The sequence below is a fragment of the Pseudopipra pipra genome, chromosome W (assembly GCF_036250125.1).
Source record: "Pseudopipra pipra isolate bDixPip1 chromosome W, bDixPip1.hap1, whole genome shotgun sequence".
Classification (NCBI taxonomy): domain Eukaryota; kingdom Metazoa; phylum Chordata; class Aves; order Passeriformes; family Pipridae; genus Pseudopipra; species Pseudopipra pipra.
The window spans coordinates 5,976,791-6,001,222 of NC_087580.1; the positions used below are offsets into that span (position 1 = coordinate 5,976,791).

General features: G+C 57.9%; 2 protein-coding genes and 1 pseudogene across 9 annotated transcripts in view; 1 reads left to right on the forward strand and 2 right to left on the reverse strand.

The window, feature by feature from the left end:
- Nucleotides 1-24,432, reverse strand: part of LOC135404433 (zinc finger protein 239-like) — a 352,167-nt pseudogene that overhangs the window by 275,712 nt on the left and 52,023 nt on the right.
- LOC135404435 (class I histocompatibility antigen, F10 alpha chain-like) overlaps nt 1-24,432 on the forward strand; it is a 115,371-nt gene that overhangs the window by 26,520 nt on the left and 64,419 nt on the right. The window lies entirely within an intron of this gene.
- The window catches only part of LOC135404417 (class I histocompatibility antigen, F10 alpha chain-like), a 44,307-nt gene that overhangs the window by 17,972 nt on the left and 1,903 nt on the right, over nt 1-24,432 (reverse strand). Inside the window, exons 3-7 of one of the 8 annotated variants that reach the window (XM_064639149.1) lie at nt 24,027-24,296; nt 23,588-23,860; nt 23,365-23,472; nt 23,228-23,266; nt 22,711-22,873 (exon numbers count right to left, since the gene is read on the reverse strand). In XM_064639149.1, coding sequence (XP_064495219.1) covers nt 22,860-22,873; nt 23,228-23,266; nt 23,365-23,472; nt 23,588-23,860; nt 24,027-24,296 — 704 coding nt within the window. In that variant the 3' untranslated portion in view covers nt 22,711-22,859. The other 7 variants (XM_064639147.1, XM_064639146.1, XM_064639145.1 and 4 more) reach the window with 7 other exon arrangements.

Here is a 24,432-nt window from a genome sequence, read left to right on the forward strand (position 1 = left end):
CTACCAGTAGTACAGGATAAGATAGGACAGGGCACTACACTAAGCAATTGTTGAAGCAATTCTACTAAAGCTAGGACAAAAGCAATAATTCTTAATTAGAGATGGATGGAACTCCCCCGGACCAGCGCTCGTGGGGAGATCTCTGCTCTCAACCTCCAGCAGTGACCTTGGGGGGGTCCCCAGCCAAGGCAGGAATCTCCACACCCCCCCCAAGAAGGGTTCTGTTGGAAGAACCTGCCCCTGAGAAAGGGGACTGGCCCTTTCTGGTAGAAACCCATGGACTGACAGTCCTTGGACTCCAGGGGTTCCCTCACCATCAGGGGCTTCATTTGGGGTCAAACCAGTCTGGGTTCCAACATCTCCTGCCTTGTCCCGGCCCCCTCTCAGCTCAGCACTGACCCCTTTGCAAATGGGGCATTGTCTTGGTGCCATTGCAGGGGGGATGTCCTGCCCCAGTGTCCCAGTGTTCCTTTAATTGCCAGAGGCCCTGCAGTGTCCCAGTGGCCCCTTGATTCCATGACCTTCTGAAACACCTCAGGTTTCCTTTGGTTCTATGAGGCCCCCCTGTCACAAAGGTCCCTGGATTCCATGAATTCCGCAGTGTCACAAGGTTCCTTTTTTTCCACAGGGCCCTGCAGTGTCCCAATTGTACCTTGATTCCAGGAGTATCCAAATTCTCCCCGGGTTCCTTTGGTTTCAGGAGGTCCCGCAGTGTCCCAGCGGCCCCTTCATTCCAGGCAGGCCCAGGGAGACGAAGGCAAAGACGGAGCCCCGACCCCCGTCAGCATCTTGGGGGGGCGGGGGGGCAGGACCCGGGAAACGGCGGCGGCTGCTGGGAAGGGACTGGGCTGGACTGGGATGGACGGGGATGGACTGGGATGGACTGGGATTGATTGGGACTGACTGGGATGGACTGGGATGAATGGGACTGACTGGGATGGACTGAGATGGACTGGGATGGACTGGGACAGACTGGGACAGACTGGGATGGACTGGGACACCAGGATACACCGGGACCAGGACTGGGACCCAGCAGGACCCCCCAGGAGCAGGATCTGAGCACACTGGGACCCTCCAGGACCAGAACTGGGGCAACAGGGATCCTACTGGGAGCAACTGGGACCACACTGAGGGCTACTGGGAGCAACTGGAGGCCACATAGGATATAGTGGGAGTGCCTTGGAGTCACTGGGATCACACTGGTGGAAACTGGAATGTTACTGGGGCATCTGGGAGTGACTGGGAAAGACTACGAGCATGCTGAGGGCTCTACTGGGATATACTGGGAGTGTCTGCAACCATGGTGGGGGTAACTGGGACCATACTGGGAGTGACTGGGACTGCATGAAGGGGAATTAGGACCAGGCTGGGGGCAACTGGAAGGAATTGAGTGACTGGATTTGCAATAGAAGCAACTGGGACTGTCAGGAGGGAGGACTGGGATCATACTTGGAGTGACTGGATCTGTGCTAGGGGCAACTGGGAGCAACTGGGACCACACTGGGACCACAGTGGGAGCAGCTTGGCTGATGATGGGAGCAACTGAGACCACACGGAGGGTGACTGGGGTCATACTGGGATCATACCAGGAGTGAGTGGGATCATGCAGGAGGTGATTGGGATCATACTGGGAGCAACTGGGAGTGCACTGGGGATGACTGGAAGTGGCTGTGAGCAACTGGGATCATGTTGGAAGCTTCTGGGGGCAACTGGGAATGAGTGGGACCACATGGAGGAAACTGGGAGCAACTGGAAGAGACCAGGAGTGACTGGGATCATCCTGGGACTGACTGGGCACTGAATCCGAAAAATCAGTCCGAGAAACTGCTCAGAGACTTTTTTATCTTTAAGCAGCAAGGTATTTGTTTATTCAACGTTGGGAGCAAGCCAGCTCGCGCTGGACAAACTTGCTCCAAGGCTTCACACAAAATCAGCATTTTTATACAATCTTCAGCTGTGATTAAATGCATATTCAAGTGATTCCAACATCTATCTGTGCATATTAATAACAGGCGGAGTATAGGTGGAGCTCAGGCGGGGCTTGGGGCGGTGCTTCTCTTGGCCCTCAATCCTGAGGGGACTTCCACTCTTCCTCCATGGCTCTGGGGGCTTCAACTCATCTTCCTCAGCTTGACCTTCCTTCTCTTCCATTGTTCTTGACCCGCTCACTGAAGCTTGAAAAAAGCCCTGGCTCCCGGCCTATTCCTCCTATTCCAATGTCTCCCTGATCCTGCTGTCTCTCTAATTTATCCCCTCTAGGCCTAGGACATGTTCCTGTACTATTCTCTGAAGCTTTGCTCCAGTAAGTAGAACAGAACGAGCACAGATGGTCTTGGCTGTTGGGAGCTTGTTAGCAGGCCCAAATTTCTTAGTGAACTCTTTTGGGCCTGGCCTCCTGTTTCACCAGGGACACAGCCCGGGCCCGGGTGTTCCCATTCCCATTCCACGGGTTTGCATTCCTGTTCCAGGTGTTCCCATCCCATTCTAGTTGTCCCCATGCCATTCCAGGTGTCCCAATTCCCATTCCAGGAGTTCCCATTCCCATTCCAGGTGTTCCCATTCCCATTCCACGTGAACCAATTTCCTTTCCAGGTGTTCCATCCCATTCTAGGTGTCCCCATTCCCATTCCTATTGTCCCTCCTCCCATTCCTGGTGTTCCCATCCCACTTCTGTTTTCCCCATTCCCAGTTCTTGGTGTTCCCATTCCCATTCCAGGGGTCTTCATTCCCATTCCTATTGTCCCCATTCCAGGTGTTCCCATCCCACCTCTGTTTTCCCTATTCCCGTTCCAGGTGTCCCCATTCCAATCCCAGATGTTCCCATTCCCATTCCTGGTGTCCCCAACCTGCTCCCAATGTTCCCATTCCCAGTGTTCCCATTCCCAGCCCAGGTGACCCCATTCCCTTTCCTGATGTCCCCATTCCCATTCCAGGTGTCCCCATTCCCATTCCAGGTGTTCCCATTTCCATTCCTGGTGTCCCCATTTCCATTCCAGGTGTTCCCATTCCCATTCCAGGTGTTCCCTCCCCATTCCACGTGTCCCCATTCCCATTCCTGCTGCCCCCATTCCCATTCCAGGTGTCCCCATTCTGCTCCCAATGTCCCCATTCCCATTCCAGGTGTTCCCATTTCCATTCCTGGTGTTCCCATCCCATTGCTATTGTCCCAATCCCAATCTTTATGTCCCCATTCCCATTCCAGGCATTCTCATTCCCTTTCCAGGTGTTCCATCCCATTCCAGGTGTCACCACTGTCATTTCCCCTGCTGGTTTACCTTAAAACCAGCACACCAGGTCTGTGCCCAACGGGGGTCCCTGTGGATCATCCAACGCGGGTCCTCCCATGGCTGATGGAGTTGGAGCAGCGGCCGAAGCTCTTCCCGCAGTCGGGGCACTTGGGGCTTCTCTTACCGGTGGGTCCGTTGGTGGGAGGTCAAGGAAGAGCTCTGCGTGAAGCTCTTCCCACACTCCCCACAGTGGAAGGGCCTCTCCCTGATGTGGATGCGACGGTGGGTGTAGAGGGTGGAGCTGTCCCACATTCCCTACATGTGTAGGACTGTTCCCCAGTGTGGATGTGCTGGTGGTTGAGCAGCTTGGTGCTTGTGCTGAAGCTCTTCCCACATTCCAAGCACTTGTAGGGCCATTCCCTGGTGTGGATGCAATGATGTTTGCAAAGGCTGGAGCTGTCCCTGAAGCACTTCCCACACTCCGCACACGTGTAGGGCCTTCCCCACTGTGGATCATCTGGTGTCGGAGCAGGTGGGAGAGGAGAGTGAAGCTCTTCCCACATTCCTCACATGTGTAGGGCCATTCCCCAGCATGGATGCGACGGTGCGTGCGGAGGTGGGAGCTCCATTTGAAGCTCTTCCCACACTCCCCACATGTGTAGGACCTTTCCCCACTGTGGATCATCTGGTGGCTGAAGAGGTGGGAGCTCCGTTTGAAGCTCTTTCCACACTCCCCACACGTGTAGAGCCGTTCCCCACTGTGGATGCGACGGTGGTTGCGGAGGGCGGAGCTCTGCCTGAAGCTTTTCCCACATTCCCTACATGTATAGGGCCGTTCCCCACTGTGGATGTTCTGGTGGCTGAGGAGGTGGGCACTCCTGCTGAAGCTCTTCCCACATTCCAAACACCTGAAGGGCTTTTCCTTGCTGGGAGGCTGCTCAGGGACCACCAGCTCGCAGCTCCGCCTCAAGCTCCGGCCGCCTTCCCGGCACACGCTGGCTCTTTCCTCCTCACAGTCCCCTGGGCTGGCTTTGGAGCCCCTCCTGCGGGGGCATCTCCGGCCCTTTTCCTCCCCGCTGCCTTCCTGCACCGGAGAGCCCTTCAAAACGGCCTCTCCCACCAGGCTCTGCCGCCGGGATTTGTCCTCCGCGCTCTCCGGCCTCACCTCGGGGCCTGGGGCAGGAAGCAACAAGGACACGCAGGGGATTTGCCTCCGGCCCACAGGGAAGCCCAAGGACATCCCCCCAACTCCGGCCCCGGCAGGACGGCCACAAAAGACCGACCCAAAGGGGCACTGACTTCCTCCTCACCTGCCTGGGGGGCCAGGGGCATCTTCCTCTTCCTCACAGCCTCCTCCTCCATCCGCCCAAGCTTTGGGAAACAGAAATCCTGATGGGGGGGGAAAAACTAGGGGTGAGCGCATTGCCTTGGGGGTTCCTCCTGCCCAAGTCCAGCTCTAGGTCCCCCTTCTCCGGACTGCTGGGGGTCCTGTGACTCCGGGGGGTTCCCACTCACCGGGGTCCCCTTGAGTGCTGCCAGGGGGGTCCCAGGGCTCACTTCTCCCCACTCTGCCTCTCGGGGCCGGCCGGCCCTCCTCTCTCGCCTCCCACCCTCGCAAACCTCTTGGCGCTCTCGGCTCCCACCCCGCCTCAAGGCCCCCCCTCCTCTCCACACTCCAAGGCCTTCCCCCTCTCCGGGACCCCCGCTTAAGGGGCCCAGCGCTCCCTCTCTGCTCCCTCCCCCTCCAGCATTCCGGGGGTCCCCCAGCTCCGGGATCGCCCCTCTCCGCTCTCCCCACTCCGTGGCTACCGAGGTTCCCCCCTGGCTCTCACGGGGGGCCCCCAAACCGCTCTCACCCCCCTCCCGCCATTGCCGAGCGACCGCCAGGACCTTTTGGCTGCTCTTCTTTGTGCTCCCGCTCAGCTCCTCCCTCGGCTGGGCCGCCGCTTTTGGCGGGTTTCCTCCTCTGGGATCCGCCCCCTGCAGCCCTTCCCCCCCTGGCCCAGCCCCCTTCGGCCCCCCCTTGGGCCCCCCTTGGACCCCCCTTGCCCAATAAGTCTGATTATACAGACAAGCAATTGGTTTTAAGCCACAAAACCCAAATGTAGAACCCAGCACCCTGGGCCATGAACAAAGTGCTGTTCCTTGGGCCCCCCCGAGTCCAAAGGAAAGGGAGAGGGGAAAAAAACCTGCTGGTGGGAGAGCTGTTGCAGTCTGGTCAAAAGTGGTGGTTGCAGTCCAGTTGAGGGGGGTGGTCTCAGGTTGGTTGAGAGCGGTGAGCTGCAGTCCTCCTCTGGATCCCACGAGTGGGAAAAAGGTTCTGAAACTCCAGGTTTATATATTCTCCAGTTCAGGCAGGAATGCCCAGTCCTCCCCTCAGAGCGGGCAATTCCATAAAAGGATGCTTAGTTCTTCCCTCAGAGCGGGGAATTCCATAACAGGCCATGAGGATGCTCAGTCCATAAAAGGGTATGAGGGTGCTCAGTCCAAAAAAGGCTATGAGGGTGCTCAGGACATCCCCCCCACCTGGCAGGCCTCTCCTGACAACAGTTCCTGGGAAAATGGCATGGAAGGCCATAGAATCCACAGTTTTGGGCTACACCCATCCAGTGAGGAATCGGTCCCAGCTGTTCTAACTAGGACAGGATTCCAGAGTGGGATCAGGTGGAATTGTGGACTGGGATCAGGGCTGGATTCTGGAGTGGGATTGGCGTGGGATGGACGGAGTGGGATTAGGGTGGGATGGATGGAGCAGGATCAGGAGGGAATCCAGAGCAGTTCCTACTCTCCTGGGCTCCACAGCTGGATCCATCCCCTGGGATGGGAACAGGGACATGGTGACTCCTTTCCCCGCTCTCATCCCAGCAGGAATCATGGCCTGAGCGATCCTGGAGCTGGATCCTCCCCTTCCCTCTCCCTGCGGAAAGGCAGGATCTGCTGGCAGAGCTCATCCCGCTGCTCCCACCCACCCCGGCCCCCTGCGGCTCTTCCCGATGGATCAACTTCCTGCTTTTTCCCGTGTGAAACCCAGGACCGCAATTATTCCTGAGGCTTTAATTTGGGTGTGAAAATCTCCTTCTTTGGGCAATAAATCCTGGCTCCCTCCTCTGGCATCCGGCAGTTCCTCTGTGGGAACCAGGAATGGGAATGGGGATGGGGGGACTGGGATTGGGACACTGGGGACAGGGATGGGGACACTGGGAGCAGGTTGGGTACACCAGGAATGGGATTGGGAACTCCAGGAATGGGAATGGGGACATTGGGAGCAGGTTGGAGTCACCTGGAATGGGAATTGGGACAGGGGGAATGGGAATGGGGACATGGGAGACCAGGATAGGGATAGTGGGGACAGGAACGGGGACACTGGGAGCAGGTTGGCACAGCAGGTAGTGGGAATGGGGACAGGGATGGGAACCCCAGGAATGGGAATTGGGACAGGGATGGGAACCCCAGGAATGGGAATGGGGACAGAGATGGGAACGTGCCTCTGCAGGAGTTGGTTCAATACAAAGGTCAGTCCCTGGCTCGAGGCCACGGGAAGCCCCTTCTTTGGGAATGTCTGGGAACCAGGTGTCAGAGGTTTGAAAAGAGGTGTTGGAATTTTTTCCCAGTGTCCCCCCCATTCCCATCTGTGTCTCCCGGGATGGGGTTGGTTGGAGCTGTTTCTTTTCCACATTTCCACCTGAAGTCTCTTAATTTCTAAGTTGTAATCTTGTTTAACTAAGACCCAGTACAACCAAAAATGCCGGGAAAAGGGGATTGGGCATCCTCAGCCCCCCATCTCCCTCTTGTTTGGGGCAACTCTGAGCTCTGGGACAACTTTATCCTCTGTTTGAGGTTTCCCTGATCTGTGGGAGTCCTGGGTGGCTGGTTTGGGGTTGCCCTGAGCTTTGGGAGCCCTGGATGGGCGTTTTTGGTTTGCCCTGAGCTTTGGGAGCCCTGGCTGGGCATTTTTGGGTTCACCTGAGCTCCTCCCTCCCCCGCAGCCCTCGGAACCCCCGAACTCCCCAGCCCCGAACTCCCCAGCCCCGAACTCCCTGTCAGCAGCTGTCCGGCGCTGGGCATGGAGTGTGTGCGGGGAGCTGGGGCCGTGCTGGCGGTGCTGGTGGTACTGGGAGCCCCCCTGGCTGCGGGCGAGGAGCTGTTGGGTGAGCGGGGGGGCGGGCAGGGGTGTGGGGTGTGAAAGGGGGGGAAAGAGGGGAGAAAAGAGGGTGTGGGAGCCCCAGAAGTGAGTGCAGGGGGTCTGGGGATGGGGGGGACATTGGGAAAGGGGTGGGAGAGGGGGACAAGGGGGTGCAGGAGAGCAGGCAGAGGGGTGCCATGGGGGTCCCTGGGTGTCCCTTGAGCCCTGGAGTGGTTCTCTGGGGCTCTGGGGGGGTTGGATCCGCATTGGGGGGTCCCCAACCCTCCTGTCCATCCCCGAGGGGCTAATGGGGGGGTTCCCCCCTAGCCAAGAGCCGGTGCTGGGGTGTCCGTGGGGCAGAGGGGGGTGGGAAAGGGGGGTCCGGGATGACCCCCTGAGCTCCCAGCCTTCTGTGGGGGACTGGAGGATGACGGGGGGGGGCAGGGCACCCCCTGACCCTTGTCCTGCACACACACGGGGGGGTTCTAGCACTTGACAATGTACGAGTGTCACTTCATCAACGGCACCGAGCGGGTGAGGTACATGGAGAGGCACATCTACAACCGGGAGCAGTTCGTGCATTTCGACAGCGATGTGGGGGTCCATGTGGGGGACACCCCGTATGGGGAGATCAAGGTCAGGTACTGGAACAGCCAACAGGAATATCTCGAGTACAAACGGGCTCAAGTGGACAACAACTGCCGGCACAACTACAAGGTGTTCACCCCGTTCAGAAAGGAGAGGAGAGGTGAGCGTGGGGCAGAGCGGGTCCCCTCAGCCCCTGCCCCCGGAATGACCCTGGAGCCCCTCAAACCCTCGCTGGGAATAACCCCAGACCCCTCAGCCCTCTCTGTGCCTATCCCCATGCCCTTTGGCCCCTCCAAGATCTTCCCAATCCATCCCAGTCTCTCCCAGTCCTTCCAATGCCCCCTACTCCTTCCTAGTCCATCCCAGTCTCTCCCATTTCCCCCCCCCCGTGTCTCCACCCCGCTGGGGCCACCGAGCTCACGCCCCTCAGCCAATCCCAGCGCGTCTCTCTGATGACGCTCCAGTTGCCAGGCAGACCCAAACCAAAGACTTCCCTCACCACGACAGCCTCCCAGTCCCGATCGCTTCCTGCCCAGTCCACACCAGTCATTCCCAGTCAATCCCAGTCATTCCCAGTCCCTCTACCTTCACTCCCAGACCCTCTCAGTTCATTCCCAGTCGTTCTAACTTCACTCCCACATCTCCCAACTCTCTCCCCAGTGACCCCCTAGCCCAGCCCCTTCTCCCCCACTCTATTCCCAGTCCCTCCCACTGCCATCCCCATCTCTCCCATTGCCCCCCAGCTCAGCCCAGTGTCTCCCCCGTCCCTCCCAGTGCCCCCCAGCGCGTCCATCTCGCTGGTGCCGTCGAGCTCCCAGCCCGGCCCCGGCCGCCTGCTCTGCTCCGGGATGGATTTCTACCCTGCGCCGGTGCAGGTGAGGTGGTTCCAGGATGGGCAGGAGCTGCCGGAGCACGTGGTGGCCACCGACGTGGTCCCCAACGGGGACTGGAGCTGCCAGGTGCTGGTGATGCTGGAAATCCCCCCCCCGGCGCGGGGTCACCTACAGCTGCCAGGTGGAGCACGTCAGCCTGGAGCACCCCCTCAGCCGGCACTGGGGTACGGCCCGGCCCCCCCAGCACCGGGGGCACACTGGGGGCGACTGGGAGGGAGTTTGGTGGGTGCTGGGGGTGATGGGAGGGGGGTTGGAGGGTCCTAAATGGTCTGGGATGGGCTTGGTGGAATCCCTGTAGGGGCTGGGAAGGGACTGGCAGGAGGTTTGAGGGACCCCCGGGTGGGTTGGGGGAGAGCGGGCCGGGCTCTGTGGGGTGCCGGGGGGTGCGTGGGAGGAGGTTTTGGGGGTGCTGACCCGCCCGGCTCCCCCCAGAGATGCCACTGGACACCGTCCACAGCAAGATCCTGGTGGGGGTTGGGGGCTTCGTCTTGGGCTTGGTCTTCCTGGCGCTGGGGCTCGGCTTCTACCTGCGGGAGAAGGTAAAGGGGGGTCCATGGGGGTCGTGTCCCCCTTTCCCAGAGTGTCTGTGCCCCCCCTGCCCCCCACCCCGCTCTCACCCCCTTTTCTCTCCCCACAGAGCTCCTGAGCTGCCGGCGGCCGCAGACCCTCCCCGTGGCCTCAAGCCCAGCCGGGACCCCCCAGTCCATCCCCACGATGAGTTGGGGGGGTCGTGTGTCCCCCCCGGCCCTGCTTTTATTCTGACCCCAGCCGGCTCCTCCCAGTGTTCCCAGGAAAGCTTCCCAGTTCTCCCCAGTCCCTGTTATTGGGGGGCAGTGAGGGCAGGGGGGAGGGGATCCCTGTCATAGCTTTACTTCTTCTAAAAAACCAAGCAGGAATTTTTCTTTCCCCTGCCCCACTGGAAAAGAAAGATGTTCAATGGGGGAGGGGGCTTTGCCTTGGGTGACTCACACCCACAAAAGAACTGGCCCAGCCCACATTGCAGGTTGGGAGCCCTCAGAAGGCTTTGGGGGGGTGGAGTTTTTTGCTTTCTCCTGGGCAAAGGGCAAGGCCCTTCCCTTTGGCCTTAACTCAGGCAAGGGGTGTGTTGGAGAGGCTCCGAGGTCCTTTTGTTCTCGGCCTGCTCATCTGGCTGTTTGCTGGTTCCCGTTTGCCTTCGTTTCCTGTGCCCTGTTCTGCCCCCAGCCCAGACCTGCTCGGACTTCACGGGAGAGGTTTGACCCCCCTAGAGAGAAACCTTTTGGGGAGGAGGTCGCCCTTTCCCTCCTCTGCTCCCGTGTTGGCAGTGGCGTGTGTTCATCAGCCAAAAGGGGGAATTCCCGGCCACAGCCAGCCACAGACAGTGGGAGTTTCGTGGGAAGAGCCCCTTTTTCTCCTTTTCCACTTTTTCCCCTTTTTGTTGTTCTGCCAATACACAAACATCCTTTAATAAAGAGCTGTTATTTTTCCTTTCTCCATACTGCCTCAACTGGAATCTCTTAATTTCCGATTTACAGTTGCTTAGAGGGAGGAGTTTGGTTTTCCTCATAACTCATCCCCCTTAGCAAAACACTTCAGTCTCATTCAGCTGAGACAGAGGTGCTGCCCAATGCTCCTGCCCTTGCCATTGCACATCCCCACATCCCAGAGCCCCAGCAAGAGCCCTGAGGGATGAGGCAGGCACAGGATCTCCCTTCCCAGGGCTGGGGGTCAGGCCTTGGCCCTTTGCAAGAACAAAACAAATCCAGATTTATTCAGCATCACAGACCCCGGGACTTTGCTTGTCCCCACCTGTCATCACTGCCTCCAGTTTTCGGCTCTAACTGGAAGCAGGGGACAATTTCTGAGTGCTGGCCCTCAGTGGGACCCATTAACGCCAGGAGAAACTGTGGACTTGGATCTGACTTGGAATTCTTCAGAGGTTTCTTTAACTTGCTCTTTGTCTGATGTTCAGGGACTCATCCCCAACCCCCGAGGGTCATTCAGTGCCTGGGGCTGTGTCTGTGCTGCTGAGCTGGGCCGGGCTCCTGGCACACAGGGAGCTCCTGGCAAGCGGGCAGCGCTGCAGAGAGACAGCTCTGCCCAGGAGCAGCTCCTCTGCACAGCCCAGCAGGGCTGAGGGCACTGCCAGGGCAGCTCAGGGACACCAGCAGGGCACACACAGAGCTTCAAGGGGCTCAGGGTTGGGAGGGTGACTGAGAGCTCTCTGCAGGAGGAATCTTGGCAGGGCTGCACAGGGGCAGTCTGTGGCTGCAGGGCAGTGCAGGGGCAGCTCCTGGAGGCATCTCCTAAAGCTGGCCCAGCCCCAGCCGATGGGATGGGTGAGGAGGGGTCTGTTGGGGGGCACTTTGGCAGAGCTGTGAAGCTGGGGGTGCAACCAGGGGTGCCCAGGGCTGTGGGGCAGAGCAGGGTCCTGCAGCCCAGGGCACTGCTGGGCAGGGACTCTGCTGCCTGCCAGGGGCAGCTCTCAGCCGGCCCGGGGAGCTGCTCCAGGGCTGGGGGAGAAGGGCTGTGGGCAAGGAGCAAACCCCAATTGACAGGGGAAGGGAGGGCAGGGCCCTTCTGCTGTCGAGACAGTGCAGCACGTCAGGAATGATCACAACTCCAAATGACTGCTGGGGGTTTCTAAGAGGAATTTTCAGGAAATGCAGCAAGGCAGGGACATCCTGAAAGGGAAGGATCCTGTACTTCCAGTGTTCTGCTTCAGGTTCCCAGGGATGGGCAATGGGAAAGATCAATTCATGTCTCCATTCAGGAGGAAGCATGGAAAATCCAAAGCTCTTCTTCTTTGAGGGCAATGGTGCAGGGAGTGTCAGAAATCAGCCCCCTGGGCCTCACAGGCAGCAGCAGTGGTGCTTTTCCAGCCTCCTCAGGGTTGATCTGCTGTTACCATCAGAGCCTGCCCAACCAGAGGTGCCCCTGGCACACAGAGTGCCCTGTGCTGGGAGGGCTCTGCAGGGCAGAGCTGAGCACCCAGGGCTGGGATGGGCTCTGGACGCACTGCCAGGGCCCAGCCCTGGGCACAGGGAAGCAGCTGCTGGCAGGGACAGCTCCAGGCAGCAGAGCCTGAGCACTCCTCTGCATCGCCCTCTGCTCAGCTGCACAGGGAAAGAGGGAAGAGTTGGGAGGAATTGATTTTGCAAGTTGCAAGTGGAGTCTTCACGAAACCCCACTTTTTTTCCAGGCATCTTTGAAGTGGATCATCCACCAACAGAGAGGTGCAAATAGCACAGGGAACCTGTGTGCTGAGCAGCAGGTCACTTGTGGGCAGAGCAGCTCTCCTGAGTCTGCCCTGGGGCACAGGGTGCCCTTTGGGACCTCAGAGCTGTCCAGGGTTCAGGCTGAGAGCAATGGGGAGGGTGAGAATTCCTGCCTGGTCATGGAAAGTGCTCTCACTGAGCAGCACAGAGCTGAGTTGAACAAAGTTCCCCCAAAGAAATCCAAAGAATTTGGAGGAGATTGTAAAGCAGCAGAGGATTGACTCAAGGCAGCCCTGCCCTGACTGTGTTGCCTCTCCTGTCCCCTCCCCAGCGCGGGACGCGCAGAGGCCGCCCAGCTCCCCCCAGCCAAGGCCTGCCGGGCCCCGCCAGCAGCGGCTGCTGGCCCAGTCACTTCCAGTCACTCCCAATAAGACCCCAGTTGCCCTCAAGGTGGTCCCAGTTGCTCCCAGTCCCCCCCACGATGGTTCCTTTCCCTCTCAGGGACTCCCAGTCTGAGTCCAGTATGGCCCCAGGCACTTTCAGTCACTGCCTGGAGGAGGCCATTTGCCCCTGCATGGTCCCAGTTGCTCCCAGGATGATCTCAGTATGTGTCCAGTATGTGTCCCAGTATGACCCCAGGAACTTGCAGACACTTGCAGTACAAATCCAGTTTGATGCCAGTAATCCCAGTATGGTTGCAGTGCCTCTCACATACTCCCAGTAGTATTGCAGTCACTCCCAGTATGGTCCCAGTATGAGCCCAGCAGGGGCCCAGCTGCTCCCACCATGATCCCAGTTGCACCCAGTGTGGTTGCTCCAGGATGGATCAGGAATGGGGACCTCTTTGTGACCCCCCCTTGTGTCACCCTGTTCTGGGGGAGCTTTGGGGGGATATCTGCACGCCAACATAGCATCCAACACATCCCAAAGTGTGCTGGGACCACTTTGAACCTGGGAATTCAGGGGAACCATGGAAAAACCCTTCTCAGAGAGAAAATTGGGTGACCTGAGTCCTGGATGTTTTTAGGAAAGAGGTCTGAACATTTCTTGACGAATGGAGTGGGGTGACTCTTTTATTCTTGACCTTTCCAGTTCTCCATTTGAGGGCAGGATATCCTCTGGGCCAATGTTTTGTTCCCTTTGCAGTGAGTGCAGCCTCAGAGGGCTGAGCCCTCTCTGGCTGGGCTTGGCCTCTCCTGCAGAGACTCAGGCCTGGCTGGGCTGCCCCAGGCAGACGCTGCAGGAAGAAGAGCTCAGGCCGCCTGGCTCTGGTGTCCCTGGGGCTCAGCCTGTGCCCCATTGCTGTGCAGGGGCTGAGCCCACCTCTGCCTCGGGGCCTTGGCCAAAGGGCTGGCAAGGAAGAGGCCCAGCAGCCTTGGGGCCTGCCCAGCTTTCCTCCTCCCTGGGGGCTCTCAGTCCTCCCCTGACACCGTGTGGGCCCAAGACCCTGCTGGCTTCGGGCTCACGGCCCGCCGGCACCATCCCAGCGGCCTGACCCCCCTCCTTCCCCTCTCTCCAGCCTCTCCTGCCTTTTCTGGCAAGGGGTTATGCAAGGAAAACCCCGGTTCTCAGCAATGGCACCTGTGGCACGGCTGCAAGGCTCAAGTGGGCCAGGCAAGAGTAGGAGCACCGAGAGCCTGAGGAGCCAGGAGATGCCCTGGCTGGGCATCGTGCTGCTGCGGGACGAGCTGACACCTCTGCACAGTCTCTGCCCGTCCCTGCCAGCCGACTTCTGCCCAGGCTCTGGGCACGGGGACGCAGCACTGACAGTTTTCAGCCACCGCGCTGTTCCACAGAGGCTGTGATGTCACAAGGCCCTTGCCTGGCAGCCAGGAGATGGGCAAGGCAAGGCAAGGACGGAGCCTCGGAGCCACCAGCACGCTGTCCCCAAAGGCTGGGGTGACACAGAAGCCCAGAGTCCCTGAGCTTGGCAGAGACTTGTGAAATCAACCGGCGTCCAGCCTACGCCCCATCCCCAGCACGTCAAGCAGACCACGGCACTCAGTGCCATGGCCAGTCTTTGCTTAAACACCTCCAGGGACGCTGACTCCACCACCTCCCTGGGCAGCCCATTTCAATACCTAATCCCTGTTTCTCTCCAAAAAGTCCTGCTCCTGTCCCTGACAAACAGCCCCTGACAGGCAGGTCCTCGTGTCCTCTTGTCCTGTCGCCTGTTGCCTCGGAGAAGGGGCTGACCCCCACCTGGCTCCAGCCTCCTGTCAGGAAGTTGTGGACAGGGAGAAGGTCAGCCCCGAGCCTCCTCTTCTCCAGCTTGGAGAAGCCCAGCTCCCTCAGCTGCTCCTCACAGGCCATGCACTGCAGACCCTTGCCCAGCTCCATTGCCCTGCTCTCCACCCACTCCAACCCCTCAAGGTTCTCCCAGAATTGAGGGGCCCAGAGCTGGACACAGCACTCCAGCTGTGGCCTCACCAGTGCCCAGTCCAGCAGAAGCATCACTGCCCTGCTCCTGCTGCCACACTCTTTCTGATCCAGGCCAGCCTGCCCTTGGCCTTCTTGCCCACCCGGGCACCCGCTGGCTCAGGTTCAGCCTCTGTCCACCAGCACCCCCAGGGCCTCTCCCACGGGGACCCTTTGCAGCTCCTCTGCCCCCGGCCTGGAGCTGCAGGGGGTTCTTGTGGCCAGAGGCCCCAAAGGCCCCAAAGGCACTCTTGAACCTCATGCCCACGGGCTCGGCCCAGAGGTCCAGCCTGTCCAGGTCCCTCTGCACAGCCTTCCTGCCCTCCAGCACATCCACACTGCAAGCCAGCTTGGGGTCCTCTGCCAATTTGCTCCTGGAAGACTCAATGCCCTCCTGCACATCCCCACGAAAAATAGGCAACAGGACTGGGCCTGTTACCCAACAAGTTCTAGTGCTTGGCAAAGGAGCCCACCCAGCAGTGGGGAGAAACTGCTGGCAGGAGATTGAATGGGGGCAATAGACAATGGATGATGGACAATTCTGGGCCATGGCCATCTGTTAGAAAAACAAAGTAAAAGTTTAAGGCCTGCCATATTTCAGTGGTCAGAGACCTGGCAGAGAAATCTATTCTTGAGACTTGGAAATCAAGAATGCAGAATTTCTAAACCACAAAGACCCTTAGAGAAACCAGAGATGAAGAGAAAACTAACACAGTTACTGAGGCTCTCTCTATCCAGGGAAAAGACAAGAAAAGGACAAAAATTGCGGACTAAGTATCATGCAGAGTGAGAAATCAAGAGCCAATAGAAGAGAGAAGAAGAATTCCTGCACAGAACTGGTAAGCCAATGGACAGGAATTCCTTTGTCTGCTAAAACGTAGATAGAGTTAAAAGTTTTGAGAACTGATGTCCAGGTGTTAGAGAGCAATTCCTGTGTCCCTTGAGTGCTGAATGAAGTAGGGTCACCTCTGGAACCCAACCAACTGCTCAGAGATTTTATTCCCCGGCTTTCACTGACAGTTTCTGGGGACCCAGATGAGACAAAGCAGCGCCGACAGGGCAGAGCAGAGGAATCGTTGGCCCTGCAGCGTGTACCAAAGGAGTTTTGGGGAGATCTTCCAGTTCCCTGGTCTGGAGAGTTCACCACGCCTTCTTTTCTGGGAAAAAGAACAGGCCATGAATTTTGGGGACTTGATTTTAAGGCTTTTTGCCTGCACATAAGGCACAACAATGGGAAGGACACAGCGTGAGGCTGAGAGGTTTCTGTCATGGTTTGTGGGCTTGGGTGAGATTGGGCCATAATTACAGGACACCTGTAAAATCTTGGGCTTTGGGAAAGGTTGGAGAGGGTTGGGAAAGGTGTTCAAAGGGTGGTTTTGCCTGAGGTGTTAAACATGGGAGTGGGTCTGTCTTCCCAATTCCCAAGAGAAGAGATCCCAGAAAGCTCCCCTGCAGGTTGTGTTTTAGGGAACAGGAGAAGAGACCAAGGGTAAGGGGTTTCTTTTCTGGAGGGAAGGGCTGTCGTTCACTTGCAGGAGCCCTGCGCTGAAATTGCCAGTCCCACTCCCAAAATTGAATAGGGACAAAGATTCCTGCCAGACAGAAGGTGACAGGACAGAAAGCTCTTGCTGACCACGGAGTGCCCAGGGTGTCCCACCAGTTGCACCTGAGCCCTTGAGGCTCTAAGCTTTCCTTCCTGGGGGAAAGGGCTGTCCTTGGCTTGCAGGAGCCCTGCGCTGAAATTGCCATTCTGACTGCCCAAATTGAACACAGCTGGAGATTCCTGCCAGACAAAAAGGGCCAGCACAGAAAGCTCTTGCTGCCCATGGAGTGCCCAGGGTGGCCCCCAACTGCATCTGAAACCCAAAGGTTCCAGGCTTTCTTTCCTGGGGGAAAGGCCGTGACATCCCAAAGAGTCCCGTGGCAGACAGGTGGGGCTGCACTGTGGGGGTGTGAGGTGTTGGTTCTTTGGTTTCCAGGGGCTATTCCAGAATGGAGAGGACAGGCTGTGACACCACAAAGGGGCCAATGGCACAGGGGTTCGGCTGCACTAGGGGCTGTGAGACATTGGTGTTTTGGTTTCCAGCAGCCATTCTGGAATGGAGGGGATAGGCCGTGACATCACAAGAGGGCCCATGGCACAAAGGTGGGGCTTCACTTTGGGGTTGTAGGGCGTTGGTTCTTTGGTTGCCAGGGCCCATTCTGGAATGGAGAGGACAGGCTGTGACACTACAAAGGAGCCCTTGGCACACGGATGGGGTTGAACTGTCACATGGTGGGGACTTGGTTCTTTGGTTTCCAGAGGCCATTCCAGAATGGAGAGGATAGGCCAGAATGGATAGGACAACAAAGGGGCCCAAAGCACATGGGTTGGTCTGCACTATGGTGTGGGGTGTTGGTTCTTTGGTTGCCAGGGCCTATTCTGGAATGGAGAGGACAGGCTGTGACAAGAAGTGCCTGTCAGAACTGCAAAGACGGACGCACAAGAATCTTATGTGGGCATATTCTCTGCTCTGCCCTGCACACCCTTGTGCTGGGGTCAAAACTCAGCCTCTCTGCTTCCCTCTCCTGAGGGACTTGTTCTTAGACATCCCTTTCCCCTATGCTCCTTTCAAAAGCCCTCCTGGTAATTCCCAAGCCTGTACACGGCTCTCATCCCCTCTCTGTCCTCTTCCCAATCCCCTGGTCAATCCCAACATCCCAGGACAGGGATCCCAGTTGCTTGGCTGCACTCTCACCTAGTTCCATATGCTGGGCCATGATATCCCAACACTGGAGCAGCCAGGTCAGCAGGGGCTCTCCCAGCTGGAGGCTGAAATCTTTTCACATCTCTCACAGCTCAGCCGGGGATGGGGATCAGGTGATTATCTCTGGCCCTGCCTCTTGCTCCTGTTCTGAGGGCCCTGCTTCCCCTTCATCCCTCACTAACTGAGCTGATTTGGTCTTGGATTTCTTCTGTAGAGGGGCAGCTGCTACTGGCACAGGTTGTTCCTCTGCAGTTTGAGTGGCCACGGCACCTCTTGGTCTCCTTTCTTACTCCTCCCCCTGAGGGCACTGGGTCTTAGTTAAACAAGATTACAACTTAGAAATTAAGAGACTTCAGGTGGAAGTGTGGAAAAGGAAAAGAAGCAGCTTTTTATTAACAAAATGTGAATAAACAACAAATGGTGCAACCAAAAACTTTCAGAAGAAACCAAACAAAGTCCCAAATCCCCAGGTGGGGGGGAGAAACTGTCCCGGCAGTTCAAAGCTCTCGCAGCCCCGTGTGCTCGCAGCCAGCAGTGAAGGAGTCCCTTTTCCCAGGGGCAGTCCCCAAAGCAGAACACCTCGCTCCCAGATGGGTCGGGCTCTCTCTATCTCTATCTCTCTCAGTTGCTCTCCACGAGGTGTCCTGGGGGGAAAAAACTTCCTCTCAGGAAAAGAGAACAAGGTGGCCAAAACCAGCTCCCGCTCTGTCCGGTCCCGGACAAACCCCAAAATCCCCCGAACAAAGGACCCCCCGCCCTCCCCGCGGCCACCGCGGTGTCCCCGAGAGCTGCCCTCCCCCCACTGCCCCTGCCCAGCGCCTGCGGCTCCGCTCCAACCCACCCCATCCCGGGAGACACAGACGGGAATGGGGGGGACACTGGGAAACAATTCCAACACCTCTTTTCAAACCTCTGACACCTGGTTCCCAGACATTCCCAAAGAAGGGGCTTCCCGTGGCCTCGAGTCAGGGACTGACCTTTGTATTGAACCAACTCCTGCAGAGGCACGTTCCCATCCCTGTCCCCATTCCCATTCCTGGGGTTCCCATCCCTGTCCCCATTCCCATTCCTGGGGTTCCCATCCCTGTCCCCATTCCCACTTCCTGCTGTGCCAACCTGCTCCCACTGTCCCCGTTCCTGTCCCCACTATCCCTATCCCAGTCCCCCTGTCCCCATTCCCAGTCCTGGTTCCCAGAGAGGAACTGCCAGATGCCAGAGGACGGAGCCAGGATTTATTGCCCAAAGCAGGAGATTTTCACACCCAAATTAAAGCCTCAGGAATAATTGTGGTCCTGGGTTTCACACGGAAAAAAGCAGGAAGTTGATCCATCGGGAAGAGCCGCAGGGGGGCCGGGGTGGGTGGGAGCAGCGGGATGAGCTCTGCCAGCAGCTCCTGCCTTTCCACAGGGAGAGGGAAGGGGCGGATCCAGCTCTGGGATCACTCAGGCCATGATTCCTGCTGGGATGAGAGCGGGGAAAGGAGTCACCATGTCCCTGTTCCCATCCCAGGGGATGGAGCCGGCTGTGGAGCCCAGGGAGAGTAGGAACTGCGCTGGATTCCCTCCTGATCCTGCTCCGTTCATCCCACCCCAATCCCACTCCATCCATCCCACACCAATCGCACTCCACAATCCAGCCCTGATCCCAGTCCACAATTCCACCTGATCCCACTCTGGAATCCTGCCCTGAGCTGGAATCCACTTCCAATCCCGCTCCAGCCATTAGGCCCCCATTCCCCTCTGGAATCCCGGCATCCATCCTGGGATCCCTGCACAGAGGATCTGGATCCACACATGCTGCTGGGACTCTCTGGTGGGTGCGGGGTCGTATCCATTCCCCTCCCTCTTCCCTATGGAAAGAAAGTGGGATCAGCACCCGTGGCACAGGATCCCCGGAATGCTGCCGGGCTGATCTGTGCCCCTTCCCGACCCCCATCCCGGGAGTTACCGGATCAGAGCTTCCAGACACCGACTGCCACAAGGCCAATGATGATGATGATGGCAGCGATGACGGACACAGTGTCCTAGTTAGAACAGTTGGGACCTATTCATCACTGGATGGGTGTAGCCCAAAACTGTGGATTCTATGGCCTTCCATGCCATTTTCCCAGGAACTGTTGTCAGGAGAGGCCTGCCAGGTGGGGGGGATGTCCTGAGCACCCTCATACCCTTTTATGGACTGAGCATCCTCATGGCCTGTTATGGAATTCCCCGCTCTGAGGGAAGAACTAAGCATCCTTTTATGGAATTGCCCGCTCTGAGGGGAGGACTGGGCATTCCTGCCTGAACTGGAGAATATATAAACCTGGAGTTTCAGAACCTTTTTCCCACTCGTGGGATCCAGAGGAGGACTGCAGCTCACCGCTCTCAACCAGCCTGAGACCACCACCCTCAACTGGACTGCAATCCCCACTTTTGACCAGACTGCAACAGCTCTCCCACCAGCAGGTTTTTTTCCCCTCTCCCTTTACTTTGGACTCGGGGGCGGCCCAAGGAACAGCACTTTGTTCATGGCCCAGGGTGCTGGGTTCTACATTTGGATTTTGTGGATTAAAACCAATTGCTTGTCTGTATAATCAGACTTATTTAACCAGGGGGGCCCAGAGGGGGGTCCAAGGGGGGTCCAAGGGGGGCCCAAGGGGGGCAAGGGGGCTGGGCCAGGGGGGGAAGGGCTGCATGGGGCGGATCCCGGAGGAGGAAACCTGCCAAAAGCGGCGGCCCAGCCCAGGGAGGAGCCGAGCGGGAGCACAAAGAAGAGCAGCCCAAAGGTCCTGACGGTCGCTCGGCAATGGCGGGGGGGGCGAGAGCGGTTTGGGGGCCCCCCGTGAGAGCCGGGGGGGAACCCCGGTAGCCGCAGAGTGGGGAGAGCGGAGAGGGGCGATCCCGGAGCTGGGGGACCCCTGGAATGCTGGAGGGGGGGGAGCAGAGAGGGAGCGCCGGGCCCCCATTATTCGGACCCATATAAGAGAGTCGACAACACTATGGCTCTGTAAACACTGATCTTGGTGCTTTTCTTCAAGTGTTTATTATGCCAAACTCTTTTATGGAGTTTTCCAAAAGCACTATATGCCTTTGCTAATCTGTTGTCTATCTCTCCGTCGATCTTACCATCTGAGGAGATGAGGCTACTGAGGTAATTAAACTGCTGGACTGATTTGAGCTCTGATTGGCCAATGGTGATGTGGGAATGATGGGGGACTTCTTGAGGTGCAGGTTGATGGAGGACCTCTGTCTTCTTTAAGCTGACTTCCAGTCCAAAGAGCTCAGCAGCTCTTCCATCCTGATCATCGAGGTCTGCTGTGGCCCTTTGGAGCATCATGCTAAAGAAGATGGTGAATAGGGTAGGAGCAAGAACGCAGCCTTGTTTCACACCATTCTTAATTAAAAAGGGCTCAGAAAGTTTGTTGCCATACCTGACTTGGCCGTGCTGATCCTCATGGAGTGAGATGATCATTTTAAGGAACTTGGGGGAACAACCTAAATGTTCCAGAATCTTCCACAGACCTTTTCTGCTCACTGTATCAAAAGCCTTGGTGACGTAACAAGGGTTCCATAGAGACCTTTGTTCTGTTCCCTACACTTCTCTTGCAGTTGTCTGAGGACAAATACCATGTCTGTAGTGCTCCTGTGGCTCTGACTTCTCTAATGTATCCATATATAAAACTCAATAACTTCCTTTTTAGAGCCTATTTATTTACCTAAATGAGTTCATTTGACTTCCATATATTAAGGGATGGCTTTATTTCCTGGTCTATTTTTCCTGATGAAATAAATAATCCAACAGTTCTGCCGGAGTCCAAGTTCTTAAATCACTGGAGTTTTCATTGCATGTATTGTGTAACAGGTTGAAAACTTCCTTAGCTGGCAGCTGGAACAAAACTCCATCCAGCTCCCAGGGCTTGCAAACCTCCTTCTTAAACAGCAGGAAGAGCCACAGTAGATCCCCAAGTGCTGCAGAATGGCAGGAAATACAGACAGTGCAGTGGTTGCAGTGTGTGAATCTCTGCAGTTCAGCAGAGGCTCCTCATCCCTCTGGAGCAGGGAGGTCACTGCTGGGAAGTTGTGCTGTGCAGAAGCCTTGAGCTCCTGTGGCAGGACGAGCACAGGGCAGTGCCACAGCCTTTGTGGGGAAGATCCTGCCGGGCCTGCCAAGTGCTGCTGCTCTTTGTAAAGCGGGAGAGTTGTGGGTCCTTGCGAGGAGGAGAATGAAGATGTTCAGCAGCAGAAAGCAGAGCAGAGCAGTGCCCTCCTTTTGTCCGGGACTGCCAAGGGGGCACTGAACCTGGCGAGCCCTGAGCCAGGAGCAGCAGGAGGGCAGTGTAAACCCGACAGTCCTGGAACAGCACGAGAGGCTGCAGAGCTGGAGAAGGAATTCTGCGGGAATACTCAAGTCCGGAATGCTGCTGGAAGCGTCCCTTTGGCCCCTAGAATTGCCCTGGGAGTTTGCTGCCAGGCTTTGCTGCTCTCCTGCTGCAGTGAGTCAATGGGAGCTGCCGGGTGCTGTGGGCTGGCGATGCCCTGGGGAGCAGCTGCCCGGCCGTGGTGCCCCTTGCCGTGGGTGCCGTGCGGGCTGACGGTGCCGGCGGGTTCCGTGGCAGCGCCAGAGCCCAGCGGGATCCGCAGCGCGTCCCGCCCGGCGCTGCAGGACCGGCAACGGCAGCGAGGGCTGCCAGGCCTTGGGAAAGCTGCGACCTGCAGGAGCTGTCAGGGCTCCAAGGCACAGCCCGGGGGCCAGCAGAGACACAGAGTTCCTGCTGTGCCCATTCCCGTTCCTGCCGTGCCCATTCCCATTGCTGGTAATGCCCAGCCTGCTCCCAGTGTCCCCGTTCCTGTCCCCAGTGTCCCCATCCTGGTCCCCCACATTCCCATTCCCGCTCCTGGTGTTCCCATTCCCAGTTCTTGGCAATGCCCCACCTGTTCCCCGTGACGCCATCCTGGTCCCCCATGTCCTCATTCCCATTCCTGGTGTTGCCATTCCCAACTCCTGATGTCCCCATTCCCAGTTCCTGTTGTCCCCAACCTTTTGCTGGCTTTCCCATCCTGTTCCTGGTGTCCTCATCCCTTTCCCCATTGTCTCCTGGTGTTCCCATTCCCTGTTCCTGGTGTCCCCAATCTGCTCTTGGTATCCCCACTCCCAACTTCTGGTGACTCCAACTTGTTCCCAGTGTCCCCATCCTGGTCCTCCAAGTCCCCATTCCCATTCCTGCTGTCCCCAACCTGCTCCCACTGTCCCCCATTCCTGTCCCCCTTGTTACCATCCTGGTATTCCACATCCCCATTCCCATTCCCAGTGTTCCCATCCCAGTCCTGACGACCCCATTCCCATTCCTGGTGTCCCCAACCTGCTCCCAGTGTTCCCAGCCCTGTCCCCAATGTCCCCATCCCAGCCCCCCGTCCCCATTCCCAGTCCTGGTTCCCACAGAGGAACTGCCGGATGCTGGAGGAGGGAACGAGGATTTATTGCCCAAAGCAGGAGATTTTCACACCCAAATTAAAGCCTCAGGAATAATTGCGGTCCTGGGTTTCACACAGGATAAAGGAGGAAGTTGATCCATCGGGAAGAGCCGCAGGGGGGCCGGGCTGGGTGGGAGCAGCGGGATGAGCTCTGCCAGCAGCTCCTGCCTTTCCACAGGGAGAGGGAAGGGGCGGATCCAGCTCTGGGATCACTCAGGCCATGATTCCTGCTGGGATGAGAGTGGGGAAAGGAGTCACCATGTCCCTGTTCCCATCCCAGGGGATGGAGCCGGCTGTGGAGCCCAGGGAGAGTAGGAACTGCTCTGGAATCCCTCCTGATCCTGCTCTGTCCATCCCACCCCAATCCCACTCCATCCATCCCACCCCAATCCCACTCCACAATCCAGCCCTGATCCCAGTCCACAATTCCACCTGATCCCACTCTGGAATCCTGCCCTGAGCTGGAATCCCCTTCCAATCCCGCTCCAGCCATTAGGCCCCCATTCCCCTCTGGAATCCCGGCATCCATCCTGGGATCCCTGCCCAGAGGATCTGGATCCACACACGCTGCTGGGACTCACTGGTGGGCGCGGGGTCGTATCCATTCCCCTCCCTCTTCCCTATGGAAAGAAAGTGGGATCAGCACCCGTGGCACAGGATCCCCGGAATGCTGCCGGGCTGATCCGTGCCCCTTCCCGACCCCCATCCCGGGAGTTACCGGATCGGAGCTTCCAGACACCGACTCCCACGAGGCCGATGATGATGATGGCAGCGATGATGGACACAGCCACCAACACCGGGCTGGAATTCCAGATGGATTCCGGCTCTGGGAAGGGCAGGAATGTGAGGAGGGGGAGGGCAACCCCCGTCCCGCTGTCCCACACTCCCAAATTCCTCCTTCCCAAATGCCCAGTTCCCACATTCCCCGTTCCCAACCTCACCCCAGGCAAAGATCCCGGGCTCCGGCATTCCGGCGTGCTCCACCCGGCACCGGTACTGCTCCCGCTCCCCCGGCAGCGCCTCGATCCTGGCCCAGCTGTAGAAGGTGCCGTTGCTGTTGGGAACGATCCCGCCCCACTCCGTCTCCTGATCCTGCAGTTCATCCCCCTTCAGCCAGTTGATCACGATCATCCCGGGGTAGAATCCGTACGCGTGGCAGGACAACGTCAGGATCCCGTGTTCCTCTTTCCCGGACACGTGGACATTGGGGGGATCTGGAATGGGGTAATGGTGAGATCCATCCATGGAATTCCCATGGGAGTTGGATAACTCAGATTCATCCATGGAATTCCCATGGGAATTTCCACGTTCCTCAGTTCCACCCTCCCAAATCTCACATTCCCAAATCTCTCATTCCCATGGGAATTCTGTCTCCCTCACCTTTGCGCTCCAGTGCCTCCCGCCCGTATCTGACATATTTCTGGAGCCATTCCGCACAACTCTGTGCCAGCTCGTGCTGAAGAGCCTCATACCCTTCAGATTTCCATTTCCTCTGGGTGATCTGGGCAGCTCCATCGGCCGCCACGAAGGTCCCGGTCTCCGGGGAGAAGGAGATGAAATCCCGCCCGTCGTAGCCAATTCGAAGGGTTCTGCGGACACTCCCGTCGGACAGGAGGTCACAGCCATAAAGCCGCTGCCTTGTGTGGAGACCTGGGGGGTGGGATCGGATCCATGGAGACCCTGGATTTGTGTCCTGGCCCCACAGGGCCCCATTCCAGCCCTATGGAGCCCCAGAGTCTGATGGAGACCCACAGAATCTCATCCCAGCCCTACAGATCCCCCTCAG